The 14145-nt window shown below is 37.5% G+C and overlaps 1 protein-coding gene across 1 annotated transcript in view; it reads left to right on the forward strand.

Annotated features, from left to right (window-relative positions):
* LOC121417852 (MAM and LDL-receptor class A domain-containing protein 1-like) overlaps nt 1-14145 on the forward strand; it is a 94915-nt gene that overhangs the window by 27433 nt on the left and 53337 nt on the right. The window contains exons 22-35 of the mRNA XM_041611585.1: nt 814-916; nt 1734-1889; nt 2228-2415; nt 3576-3747; nt 4527-4667; nt 5351-5613; nt 6771-7005; nt 8188-8271; nt 8937-9106; nt 9813-9942; nt 10922-11071; nt 11725-11996; nt 12592-12682; nt 13703-13834. Of these exons, the coding sequence (XP_041467519.1) occupies nt 814-916; nt 1734-1889; nt 2228-2415; nt 3576-3747; nt 4527-4667; nt 5351-5613; nt 6771-7005; nt 8188-8271; nt 8937-9106; nt 9813-9942; nt 10922-11071; nt 11725-11996; nt 12592-12682; nt 13703-13834 (2287 nt within the window). The remainder of the gene's footprint in view (nt 1-813; nt 917-1733; nt 1890-2227; nt 2416-3575; nt 3748-4526; nt 4668-5350; nt 5614-6770; nt 7006-8187; nt 8272-8936; nt 9107-9812; nt 9943-10921; nt 11072-11724; nt 11997-12591; nt 12683-13702; nt 13835-14145) is intronic.

Below are 14145 nucleotides of genomic sequence, written 5' to 3' on the forward strand. Positions count from 1 at the left end.
ACACAAACTTGCTAAACCAACCACAATGATGGTTGTTTCCTACCGGTACCCAATTAGCACCTGGGTGAGAGTGGCAAAGTGTGGATTGACGCCTTGCCAAAGGGCGCTAGGCCATGGTGGGATTCGAACACACGACCCTCTTATTTCAAGGCGAGAGTCAGAACCGCTACACCACGGCGCTTATGAATGTACTGGGTCCAGTTATACTATCATCATCACCAATGGCGAATTTTCATGTCATTAGGTCCTACATGTAGGTTCACTGGCTAGCTGGACAGCGACCCAACCACCTGGTTATTATGGTTAACAGCTAAATCATGACGAACTGGATTACAAATAACCATGATACTCTTATTTCTGACTCATTAATATGCAAATGCAGTCCGCTGTGGACAACAGATAGTAAAAAGAGGCTTTAATAGGAGGAAAGAGTAACCATGTATCCCAGAATATATTGTTTGTGTTTCAGGTTATATGGCCAAGATCAAAGATCATTTAAGGTCAATTAACTTTTGCTTTGTTGTCGGTATTTGTTGAATTGACATCATGACTTAGAGTGTTTATGGATCTATTCATGTAGTTCATGAAACATAGACGTAAGGGTTATCAAGTATGTTTTGCACATGATCATGGTCAAAAATACTCTAGTATTTTATTATCATACGGATGTTTTTTTTTGTGAATAAGTATTCAATAGCTGTTTTCAAAGTCAGCACTGCTGCTATATTGAATCGCATAATACATGCAACACTGCCAGAGGCATTCCACTTCTTCTGTTCAAATGATCTTAATTTTCATTGTTTTTGTTTTCAGGTTCGACTTGAAGCGTCACCTGGGGTTGGTTTTGAGAACACTCAAACACCTACTGATATAGCTGTGGATGATATCAACTTCATGAACTGTGATAAATCTACAGGTTGGAATATTTTTTGCAATTATTTATTCATTTGTCTTATTTCATTTTCTTTCAGAGATGGATTTTTTTTACCAAATTCTAACACTTAAACAATTCATTCATTTTACAGAAATATGAACAAACATGTTTACAGCAGCTGTATTCATGATAGAATAATTTTTTTTTTTTATTAAGAATCTGCTCATTTTTACAATTATGTTTCAATATATTATTTGTCTTATTTAGAAGGGTAGCCTTGTCAGTGAATTGGATACTTTTTAGATCAGCTGTTACACAATTATATGTAGAGAGTAAACAGAATTGATAAACTTGTATTTAGATTCTTGTTAGATATTGATCTACAATAATTTAGCTCTGAAACATATAGCTTTACAACTGTGGGGCTGATTCTTGTAATTGATCATACATATTAGGGCACCCATTTGTAGAAACTAGGCCTGGTCAACTGCTAAAAGGGTTCTCCAGGCTAGAAACTATAAGATATGAACAGATAGAGTTAAAAGAAGACAAATACAACAGACTGAAAATTTTATTAAAATCGGAAAAACAAAGTTATGACATTTCATACTTTTGCATGGGGGGTGAAACTGTTACACAGATATGTATGTACTTATAAATATGCAATGAGCATGATAAGGCTGTCTTATCCCTGCTTATTCAATGTACACCTTTATAAAAACACAACCCATATGAATATTAAATAGTACTGTGGTCTAAAGTTATCTTTTTATGTTTCTTGGGTGGAAAATCAGTTTACTGAGTGCAGCTTAACTGATACAGCTGAAATCAACCTGTTATTGTTTTCCCTTATCTTTAGATCTTAACTGTGACTTTGGACCTGGTGATTCTGATGGAACCTTCTGTGGTTGGACACAGGGTGACGGCTCAGATTCTCTTGATTTTGGATTATTAAGGAAACCTCCATCAGGGACTGGCTATGCAGGTCCATCGGCTGACCATACTGATGGGACAGGTCAGTTGATACATAGTGCAACATACATGTACTTTCATAGTAAAGAAAATAGTCCCTTTGGTGAAGTTGGTAGGACAAACTACATGTATTTATAAAATACTCGCCTATTCTTATCCATGTGTGAGGGTGTGTCTGTGTGGCCTGGGAAGGATGGTTCATGGAGTAATGCACTTTTGTGGAATAGATTTTGTTATGTCTTTTCTACAATGTAGTTTGCCTATTTTTAGGATAGTTCATAGTGCAATGCACTCTTTAGAAAAGATAGTAGTTGGTGGAACTCAGTTAACATCATGGTTAACAAGATGGTTGAACAAACTGTCATTTTGTCTGATGTTTAGGTTACTTCGCTGTTGTGATTACTCAGAACCTACCTGCGGAAGGAGATTTTGTTCGTTTATTGTCTGGCGCCCTCAGATCAACTGATAATCAACCCTCCTGTATCTCGTTCTGGTATCATATGTCCGGCCCTGCTGTTGGGTCTCTCAATCTCATTCAGAGAGATACAGATGGTAATAATGAAGTTATGGTAAGTATGATTCTAATGATGTTGGATGTCCTTAAGTGATATATAAGATTTCATTCTTCTTATGCTATCTTTTTAGATTGTTGCTTGGGCCTCATGGTGCCATCATAAAATGATGAAAAGTGTCCCATAACTATCAAATAAACCATAATTACATTCATAGTAGAAAGGTTGTCATCAAGTTAATGACTTATGAATTAACTCTATTTTTAATCTGTCAATGTTGGCAGCTAAAGGGAATGTTTTGTAAGGAAGTGAATTCCACAGCTGAGCTGTCCTTGGTATGAAGATTGATGAAGAGAGATCTTTGGGATAGCCACTCTGTAGGGGTGGGCAGCTGCAGTTGAGCATGTCAAACAGACTTTGGGGCCAAGGGAGGAAGAATTCCAGACACATTCTGACCGAATGAATATGTCTGATATCATGAAGCCTATTATCTTTACATATTAAACTGTAAGCTTTGGTTAAAATGATTGTATAATGTAAAGAATTTATCTTGAAAACCTCTCCAACATGTTCGGTGTGCATGGTGGCAGTGTTATAAAGTGGATAGATATTTACCCTTTCCACAAGTACTTCACACCATTGTACACTCAGTGTCACGCCAACTCCGCATTTCACACTCTAACAAACAATCCACTGTATTTATCCTTTGCCATAATAATACCATATAATGTATGTGTGACTACTCGGCGAGTAGAGATATCATCTCTACTTGCCGACTCAAGCCAGCATCTCCTCATCAGCTCTACTGCTCAAGCTGTTCTCACTCAACATTCCTTCTGGTTTACAGTCCTTTTCAGGACTATTTTCAAGAAAGAATACTCTACTCTCAAATCTCCACTTTCTCGCCTATCCACTTCTTCTCTTCTTCTATCCACTGTTTCTATAACACTCCACATGGTGTACCGTAAACCACATCACAATTATTGCTATATGCTTATTATTAAATGAAAATGAGCAAAAAATGTTTCATTTTTAGGTCTTTGAGAATATAATCTTTGGATTGAAATGTGAATGACATTGAGTGATGCATACGAACCAACTTTTTGCATTTGCGTTTATTGCTATTTGCTTATTATTGAATGTAAATGAGCAAAAAATGGCCTTGTTTAAGTCTTAGAGTCAGAATATATTCTTGTGATTAAAATGTTTGTTTACAGATTTGGACCAAGAGAGGCAACCAAGGCAATACATGGGTGCTAGGTCAAAGGAACATAATAACGACCTCAAACTATGAATTGGTCCTTGAATCAGTGTGTGGTAGTAACTGGTTCTCTGGTGATATCGCAATCGATGACATCATGTTTAAAGAGGGCGCTTGTCTTGATACAGGTAAGTTATGCAAACACTGAGTTCTTTAACCCTAACTACCCTGGGAGGGCCCTTTAGCAACCCCACCTCCTTCCACAAGTGGTCTCATAGCTCATTAGGTAGACTTGTGGTTTAGAAATCTAAAGGTTAATGATTGATTGTACGCTTGATTTTTACAATTGATTGTACACTGTAGTAAGTGTAATTAATTGTAGAAAAATGTTCTACGATCATTGCCAAGCTTTGTGTTACGTGCCCCAGGTTAGGATTTCCGAAGGGGGGGTTAGTGCCTTTAAGCTTTTGTTCCTCTTTCATGCTTTCTTAGTAATCAGGTAAAAAATAGCCAGAATCATAATTCAACAGGGGAAACTGCCAATTCATCTGTTGCTAACTCATTCACTCATCACATGGTCTACCTCCATTTAGTCTAATGCTACTGCGTCCATCAGCATTTCATCCAACATCCAATTTTTCCAATAATCACTTCATCTAATCACCAGTTCGTCTTTGACCATTTCGTCTGATAATCATTTAGTCTAATTCACATTTTTTTTTCTTTTCATTAATTTTGCCCAATCAACACTTACTCCAATTAGATCAAATGGTACACTGTACATGTATATTGACTAAACTGCTATTGGTTATTAGAAGAAATGTTGAGTGGACGAATGGCAGTTAGACCCTGTCGATAGTTGACAAACTGATGACAGACCAATGATAGTAAACAAGATGGTGATTGAACGACTGGCATTGGGCCAATGAGAATAAATCATTCAATATTGATACTCCTATTTTTGCAGTGGAATGTGATTTTGAACTTGATTTCTGTGATTGGAAGAATCTTGGCTCTGAAAGCGATGATTTTGATTGGCTGAGAGGAACTGCTCTCTCGTCTCAAGGAATAGGACCAGATATTGATCACACAACATTTACAAACACAGGTAGTATAATTTCATTTTTCCTCTCTCAAAACACCATTAAATGTCAGAGATGCCAAGTTCAAAAACCAGCTATCGTGAGATTTTCTGTGAATCTGAGTGAGATCACAGACATTGTGTACAATGTATATGGAGATAGGCTGTGATAATTGCGTGAGACAGAGATTTTAGGGGATGAACAAGAGTCCAAAATGCTTGAGTCTCACGTATAATGCGTGAGACTTGGTAGCTCTGAAATGTACATGCATGATGTTTGAAGGTTTGCATGGTGGTGAGTAAACAATTGTGGAAGAGGTTTACGGTACACTTGTGTAAATTCCAGGAGGGACTGAGATAAAAGTGGATAGAAATGGAAGTGAATTGGAAAGGCGAGAAGTAGATGTTGGGAAGTAGAGCATTCTTTTTGACATGAACATGTATGTTTTCTTAGATCATTGTTGGCGTACTTGATTGAATGTTGAAGAAATGATAATAGTAATCATTTGATATGTATATAGCACATACATAATTGTTATGCTTTAATTACACAACCTAACTACTTAACTTAATTAATGAACTCAGTTGCTTAACTGAAATACCTGAAATAAACTCGAATAAATGAAATGTGTTTATTAAATCTATTTCATTCTCGAGAAAGCTATATTATATATTTTATTTGTTTCTTCTTTCTCTTAACAAACCTTTAGGATATTACCTCTATGTTGATACCAGTGTGAATGGTCCAAGGACCACTGGCATCTTACAAAGCAAGGATTACTATCACACTGGTCCACGATGTGTGTCGTTCTACTATTATATGAGTGGGTCTGGTCCTGGAACTCTGTCGGTCTATAGACAGGATGATGGGGACCTGTTTGTTAGTCCAAGCTGGACCAAGACCGGTGACCAGGGTGATCGATGGATCAGGGCAGAGCTAGAGATCACTCCTAATCTTGATAAAAGCTATAAGGTTAGGCATGATAGTCTTTGACTCACTCTCGCACTGATTCTTATTTCATTAGGACAATAGTGATATTATGATTTATTGTTCTATTTCAGAGGGTAAAATTACAACTATTATTATCCTGAAAATAGATGTTGAATCAGGTTCCAATGTAGCCCATATTTTTCGTATTTAAGTGATTCACTTGGTCATGGTGTCATATGTCAAAGGTCATTATTGTTAAAAGAAATGAAGATCAGAACATTATTTGGTAGATACATGTATCTAAAAAATCATTTGATAAGAACAATTTCAAATTACCTCATGTAAAGGCAGTCTAAGCTTTACGACACTTCTCTGTAAGTCCTAGCTGGGGTTGTGAACAATACATCATTACAGATTTGGAAAAATGCCTGTTCTTGGCAAAAGTTATTAATCATTGAACGTTCTTACCTGTACATGTAGTTTTGTATTTCATTAATCCACATTTCGCCACTCTCCACCCAGTGGTTAAATGGATACCCAGTGATATGCGTAGAAATAGAGTCTTAGAACTCGTATTGTAATGCTCCCCAGGGAGTGGATAAAGTTCATATGCTGTAGACAATCAACCAAGATCTAATGACATGATGTATCTGTAAAGCACACTAAAAACATTCAGTCGCATCTTTTGAATAGAAATGTTGCAAGCAGCTTTTCAATTTTATTCCTCACATTTCATCACAAACACATGAAAGAATGACGAATGCTGCAATGAAAAGTCACGTACATGTAGCACCCTCTTGCGGGATTCCTGTTGGAAGGCACAAATTTTTTACAAGTTGCATTGTAATAATAATAATGTAGGAATATTTACCCAGGGAAGCCACTTCAGTTCTGAAAACTGTTCTCCCAGCAGGCCCTGCTATTATTATTATTATTACCCCGGCTTTAGCTGGGCTGCCGTGGCGCCCAACAAGCATTAAAAGGATTTCTTCCTACTGCATACCCATTCACCTCACCTGGGTCGGGTGCAGCAGAATGTGGATAAATTTTTTGCTGAAGGAATTTACGCAATGGCTGGGATATGAACCCACGACCCTTTTTTCAAAGTCAGAAGACTTATCCACTGTTCCACAATGCTCCACTTTAATCTATACAATACAACTGAAATCACAGGGTTTGTTTTTGCTTGTTAACTGCAGATCTACATAGAGCTTACATCAGCAGGGATTTCCCCCGATAGCAGCATGGCCATAGATGATATTAACATTGATGATAGATTCTGTTCAGGCCAAGGCTCTTGTACGTTTGAATATGACATGTGTGGATTTGACAATGATTATCAGAATGATGATGCCGATTGGATGAGAGGGAGCCGTACTACGTCTTCATCTTTCACCGGACCTGCTGTTGATCATACATTACAGACTGCATACGGTGAGACATACAACAAAAATAATAATGGCATATATACCCAGGGTAGCCACTTCAGTTCCGAAAACTGTTCTCACAATAGGCCCTGCTATTATTATTCCCCCAGCTTTATCACAGCCACCTTGATTGGGTGCTCGAGGATTCAAGGAATTTTTTCCTAGCGGGTACCCATTCACCTCACCTGGGTGGAGTGCAGCACAATGTTCATAAATTTCTTGCCAAGGAAAATTACGGCATGGCTGAGATTTGAACCTAAGACCCTCTGTTTCAAAGTCCGGAGACTAATTCACTGGGCCACAACGCTCAACGATATCAGATATCAAAGCTGGTGAATGTTTTGGGGAAAGTATAGTGAAGAATTAGTACATGTATACCTTTCATTGATTTTCAAAGAATCATTGGTCAAAAAAAAGTTCTAAAGCTGCAACTACATCTTTCTAAAATTAAAATTCTAGATGATACTTTAGCATAGCTCATATTATTTAACTTTGACAAAAGCTTTTGGAGGATTCTAACTGAATTATAATGAAAGACCATATCAATTTATGACTGAATTTTCTAATCTCCATAGCCCCACTGAATGAACAAGTGTACATGTACATGTTAGTTATACTAGTCAATATAGTACTTGTAACCTGTTGCCAGCTGTAACTGGACAATTGTGGAAGCGTCGTGGTGTAGCGGTTCTGACTCTCGGCTTGTAATCAGAGGGTCGTGTGTTCGAATCCCACCATGGCCTAGCGTCCTTTGGCAAGGCGTTAATCCACACTTTGCCACTCTCCACCGGGGTGTTAAATGGGTACCCGGTAGGATGTGAAAGCCTATATGTAGTATGCCTAGCAATTGAGTCTTGGAACTCTTGTTGGAATGCTCCCCAGGGAGTGGAGAAGGTGCATACATTGTATGCGGGTATGCAAGGATCCGATGACCGGGGTAATAATATGTCTGTAAAGCGCTTAGAAACGTCGTTCCGATGTATTAACAGCTTTATAAATGCGGAATATTATTATTATTAATCCCTATGCAGAACCTTTAATAATGATAGCCTTCAGTATTCAATGAGTTAGTGCAATTGATATTTATTTCTACAATGCAGCAAGGCTTCAACAGTCTTTTTGATAGGATAGTACTCAGTGCAATGCACTTTAAACAAAGAGTTGATTTATTGTTGATTTTTTTTTTCAGGTCACTATATCTTTGTTGAGTCATCATTTAGTGATGAAGGATTCAAGTCTTGGTTACTTAGCGAACATTTCTCACCGACTGGAGGTATGCTAGTTCCAATATATATCTTACAATGTTGCAAATTTTAAATATACTTGAATAGGATAGTATTTAGTTCAAAAGTGGTCACATGATGCCTTCTCCTTGGATGCATGTAAAGATGAACAAGTGTGACATGGCTCAATTTCTTGACCCAAGTGTGGGAGAGATTGAAGTGAAGTCTCGTCTAGGACTACACACACCTCTTCAAAATCTAGTACAGACCTATACAACATAATGAAGATGAATATTTCTGTTGGAATGTTGTGGGATGCTCTTATTAACAGTGGCCCGTATTTTGAAGTCAGGTTTAACTTTACCACGATCTAATTTTGTGCTAAAATTATGGGGAACCCAAAAATTAAAAATTCTGTTTATTTTGTATATTTCTTATTTTTACTATATTGTTTTCATGTGGTTTTCATAACGAAGAAAAATACTTCAGTTACCATTCCAAGATAAATATGAACAATTTTGGTGTCAAGTGGGTGAATGAATTGAATGTGTACTGTTAGGGATTTGTGTCCTAATTGGCTCTCCTAGTTAAACCACAACTTTAAATCAGGGCTTAATTTAAACTTGAGTTCAGAATACGGGCCAGTAAGTTTTAATTTATTTTTCATTCTAACTTTTCATTTTGATGTTTTGTTTTGTGTTTCTTCTCTTTGTAGGTCGTTGCTTGGAGTTTTGGTATCACATGTATGGTGCTGGAATGGGAGATCTGAATGTTTACACGGCCACTAAGAACACGGCTCCTAAACTACTATTCACAGAGAGTGGTAATCATGGGAATATATGGATACAAGGACAGGTCAATGTGGACGCACCCACTACATTCTGGGTAGGAATAAGTCTTTATTGTTAATAATAATAGTAATTGTGATAACATTTATAGGGCGCTTTGCACGGGTGTTTCATAGCGCACCGGTGGGCTAATTTAAAGTAAACAATGAATGCAGAAAAAATAGTAAGAATAATCAATAAGTATCATAATAACTAATTGTAAAACTCGTAATGACTAGAGATACGCATGAACTTTACTTACCGGTAGATTACAATACATACAAAATATTATTGATCAAACAAATGTAATGATTGACAAACATGGGAAAACAATTCATCAATTATTACTCTATGATATTGTGCTACAGGTTAGCAGAGTAACAGATTTTAACTTAAAAATTAATCCCAGTTTTGGTAATGATCACATACTTCCCCATATTTTGGTCATTAGATATACATGTATGAAAAATAATATAGGATTTGTAAAGTGCACGTGTCCACCTTGCTAGGTGCTCAAGGCGCCCCTACATGTATATTACCCCAGCTAAGCTGGTCTACCGATTCCGGTGCGCACAACTTTTTGAGGAATTACTTCCTGCCAGTACCCACTTACCTCACCTGGGTTAGTGCAGCACAATGTGGGCAAAGTTCTTCCTGAAAGGTAACACACCATGGCTAATCAAACCCACATCTATTAGATTAGATTGAAAGACGAGAGTCTTAACCACTAGACCATAATGTTTCATTTTGTGTGAATTTTCCAGGTAATCTTTGAAGGAGTTGTTGGGTTCAATTACACCAGTGATATTGCGTTAGATGACATAGCCCTACATCCCTCCGTTTGCACCGTCACCAAGCCACCACCAACTCAACCACCTCCCCCACCTACGGCATGTGAGTACACGCACTGTTATTACTGCTGTGGTTATGAGGATATGTTCCATAAAACATATAATAATAATAATGATAACTGCATATTTACCCAGGGTAGCCAGTTCAGTTCCGAAAACTGTTCTCGCAGTTGGCCCGGCTATTATTATTACCCAGCTAAGCTAGGCTACCGATTCAAGTGCACACAGCTTTTTGAGGAATTATTTCCTGCCGGTACCTATTTACCTCACCCGGGGTGAGTGCAGCACAGTGTGGATAAATTTCTTGCTGAAGGAAAACATGCCATGGCTAGGATTCAAACCCACGACCCTCTGTTTGAAAAGTGAGAGTCAGAACCACTAGACCACGATGCCTGATATATACCTGATCCCCAATATTGGGAGTCTTTATGAGTCATGGCTCTTGTAGGGTGATTTTTTTTATGGAATTTTCCTTTCTCTTTTACTTTCTTTTTTAAGTCTTTGTCTGACATGGACATAATCTCTTCTGTGCCACATTGATTTTGAAGTGTGACACTATGGGGGCTTTGTAATGAGCAATGCTTTGTATTCAACTCACAATATATGATTAATGATAAGGAAAAGCTTTGTGTGTACACTGAACAATTTTTTAGATAGGTGCCGCACTGTGCACAAGCCTCTGGCGGCGAGTGCCCAGTGTGCACCATCTGGAGAAACTGAGCTTTCTCTGCATTTACATTTACGCACAACAGAGCAAGTGCATTATTTGTTTTATAAAATAGCAACACAGAAACAATTTCTTAAAAAGTTACAGTACGGTTTTGTTGGACTTCTCCCGGGACTTCTACCGCTCTGGTTTGCTTGAGCATGTAATTCGCACCTTTTGCACTGCCGTGCAATTTCACAAAAAAAGTTGGATGTCGTGTGACGCGTATTGGCCAATCGCGATGCCTAAAATAATATACCTATTTTATAATTATCTACAATTGTTATTTTTATGCTTCATTTTCTGTTTTTTGCAGTACCTGACATTCATAATTGTGACTTTGAGAATGGTTTCTGTAACTGGACCCAAGATCTCAAGGATGACTTCAATTGGACCAGGGCTACAGGTGAGACAGTTAGTCCAGGAACAGGACCCAGTACAGACCACACCAAGATGGACCAAACAGGTATGGACCTACATGTATCAATAACATTCTGATGGATCAACTGAATATTGGTTATTGTGGATATAGGAGGGATGATCTGATTAGCTTTGGATTCTATCAAGGTCAAATATCACAGATGAAGTTTCTCTTTACTATTCATATACCTTGTTTTGTGATGGCTAGTTGCGAATTAGGTCCATATTTTCATATTAAAGAGAAGATGATCTGATTAGATATCTGGGTCATAAGATCAAAGGTTGCATGGGACATGACATCTCTTTCTAAAAATCAAATAAAGAACCAATATCAGACCTGAGCAAGGATGATTTCACTTAGATTTTTGTGACTTGAGTTAAAATGTCAAATATCCCCAATTTTTTATTGTTCTCTTTTTGAACAAATGTCTGACGATTTTTTTTCTAACTTATCTCATTGAGGAGTGCAGATGTCTGCTTATTTAAGAAGCTAGATGTGTAGTAGATCTCAGAGGCCTACGTCTCAACTGTGCACAGTGAAAACAATATTATTTTTGGTTTCATCCTGTTTTAGGATTTTTCAGTGTAATTTTTAATGTAAATTGAAATGTCTTGCCAGATACAGTATCTATTAGCATCACCCAATTGAACTTTGCCTTTTTTGAAGTTCGTTTACAACTTTCCCTTACATCTATAAAGGATATTATGTATATGCCGAGTTGTCTAATCACCAACCCGGTGATCCAGAGCCAGGTGACATGGCCCGTTTGAACTCTGCGGCCTTGAAGAATGTTGATAAGACTGGATACTGTATGACATACTGGTTTCATATGTACGGAGAAGATATTGGATCCTTCACAGTCTATGAGAAGAAAGGAGATGTAGAGACGGCTGTATGGACTGAGACGAGGACCAGAGGCCCTCATTGGAAACCAGCCCACATTCATTTTACAGATACAGGAACTTACTATGTGAGTTCAACTTTTTTTATTTTTCTTACATCATTTGTTAGCAATGTCTTTAACAGAGAGGCCATTTTTGTCTTCACCATGATAGGGTTAAGTTCATTCTTAGGAATCCAAAAGGCATGTCCTCAATTTTTTATCTGTCCAGCCATTGTCTGCCATTCATGCTAAAAAGTCCAGCGTCACGATTCTCATATTCCTTTTTTTTTGTTGATGAAACTTGGACTATAGATGCACTGGGAATTTATTTGATGTCGGTGTTGAAAATCGCATGTCAAGATCAAAAGTCATTTCAGGTCATATGTCAAAGTCCAAATATCCCTAATAAGAATGGGGGTGCTGATTCAGCCCCCCTCAACATTTATTGCGATAAATCTGTTGCGGGTATTTTTCTTACCGCACCACTTGTTGACTTTTTACTTTCAAGTCTCGCACAACTTTTCAGACCAAATTCGCTACTCCTATCTGTGCACCCCGCGCTAATTTTCCCAATGACAAAATCAATGATATTAATTTGATTCCTTGAAAATGGACTAGCTGTTGTTTTCTCGAACCCTCTCTTTTTTGTGGCATCATCACTGATTCATGTTCTTTTTCCTAGATTATCCTTGAAGTAGTGCGTGGACCTAATGATAGTGGTGACATTGCCATAGATGACATTAGCTTCCATCCCGGGGTCTGTTCTACACCAGGTAAGTTTTAGTGAGATACACTTATGTCATGAATTTGTGCTTGCCCTATTTACATGTACCTCACCTGGGTTGAATGAGGCACAATATGGATAATTTGCTTGCTTAAAAACAGTGCTCTGGATTAGTACTTGTACTTATGACCCTCTGATAGAGACTACACAAGTCAGAACCACAGCACACCATGACATCCCGGATGATCATGGTACCATGGGGGGTCAATTTGTGTTGTGAATCTATTCAAAGGGGATCATCTGTTGTGTCATCCCCCCCTCAAATGAATAGTATGACGTCATGGATCGACACCAGTGCATTGTAATTGATGGGTGTATGTTAGAATCCCACTGGAACTTATTTGAGGTTCATATATTGCAATCCCACTACATCATAGCATCCTGTACCGAGGCATCAAGACACACTCTGCCTATCTTCACCCAGGTTACCATGTAAAATCTGAAAGCCAAGAGTTTGGAAACTCTTGTTAGAAGTGCACACTATGTTTGAAGGCAAGCTGTAATTCTATTACTTGGGTAGTGAAACCCATGAGAAAATGCACTCCTTCATGCTAAACATTGAACTTAGACAACAACACTACAATGTCTTGCAAGCCCAGAGATACAAATTAATTATAATTATAATGATAATAATAATAATACAGTTCTGATACGCATAACACCTACAGGTCTCTATGCGTTAGGAAAGCGAGAAATGTGACTAGAATTGTTAATTTAAAAATTGGACATCAAGTAATTTAGAAATTAGACATCAGGACTAACTGTATTGACTGTACTACTTTATTTCCTGACTTCACAATTAAATGTCTAAATGATAGCAGAATTTGAATACTTTTAAATATGTTCATTTTCCGATGTGGTTCACAACTTTTTAGCACCACTGTATCTGTAAAGTTACATTGTACTTTAGATCCATAGCGCTAGGGCCTACATGTATGAAGTGCTTTATGAAAGCAGAATAGTATTCACTGTAATCATCATACCCACTTTGTCTCTTGGCCTTCCATAGATTCATGTGATTTTGAGAATGGAGAGTGTTTCTACAGCCAGACTACCCCTGATCAGTTTGATTGGGCTGTCATACAAGCAAATTCAAAATCAGTTGCACCACCAATAGACACCACATATAGGACTCAATATGGTAAGAAATAGAATCGTGATGTGAAATGAATTTGATTAGTTTAACTTGCTATAGACATCTAATAAATAATAATGACTTGAAATTACTCATTAAAGGTCAGTCCCCTCATTTGCATATCGAACAGCATGTGCATATAACTATTTTGTAAAATTAAGCAAAACTTTAAAATATTATAACTTTCTTATTTTACATCCGATTTTGATGAAATTTTCAGTGTTATGCTTGTTTGAATTTTCTTTTTCTATCCAAATCAGTATTTTGTTGGGGTGGACCTGTCCTTTAAATTTAATTAATACTTTTAAATGAACCTT

The sequence above is a fragment of the Lytechinus variegatus genome, chromosome 6, assembly GCF_018143015.1.
Source record: "Lytechinus variegatus isolate NC3 chromosome 6, Lvar_3.0, whole genome shotgun sequence".
Lineage (NCBI taxonomy): Eukaryota > Metazoa > Echinodermata > Echinoidea > Temnopleuroida > Toxopneustidae > Lytechinus > Lytechinus variegatus.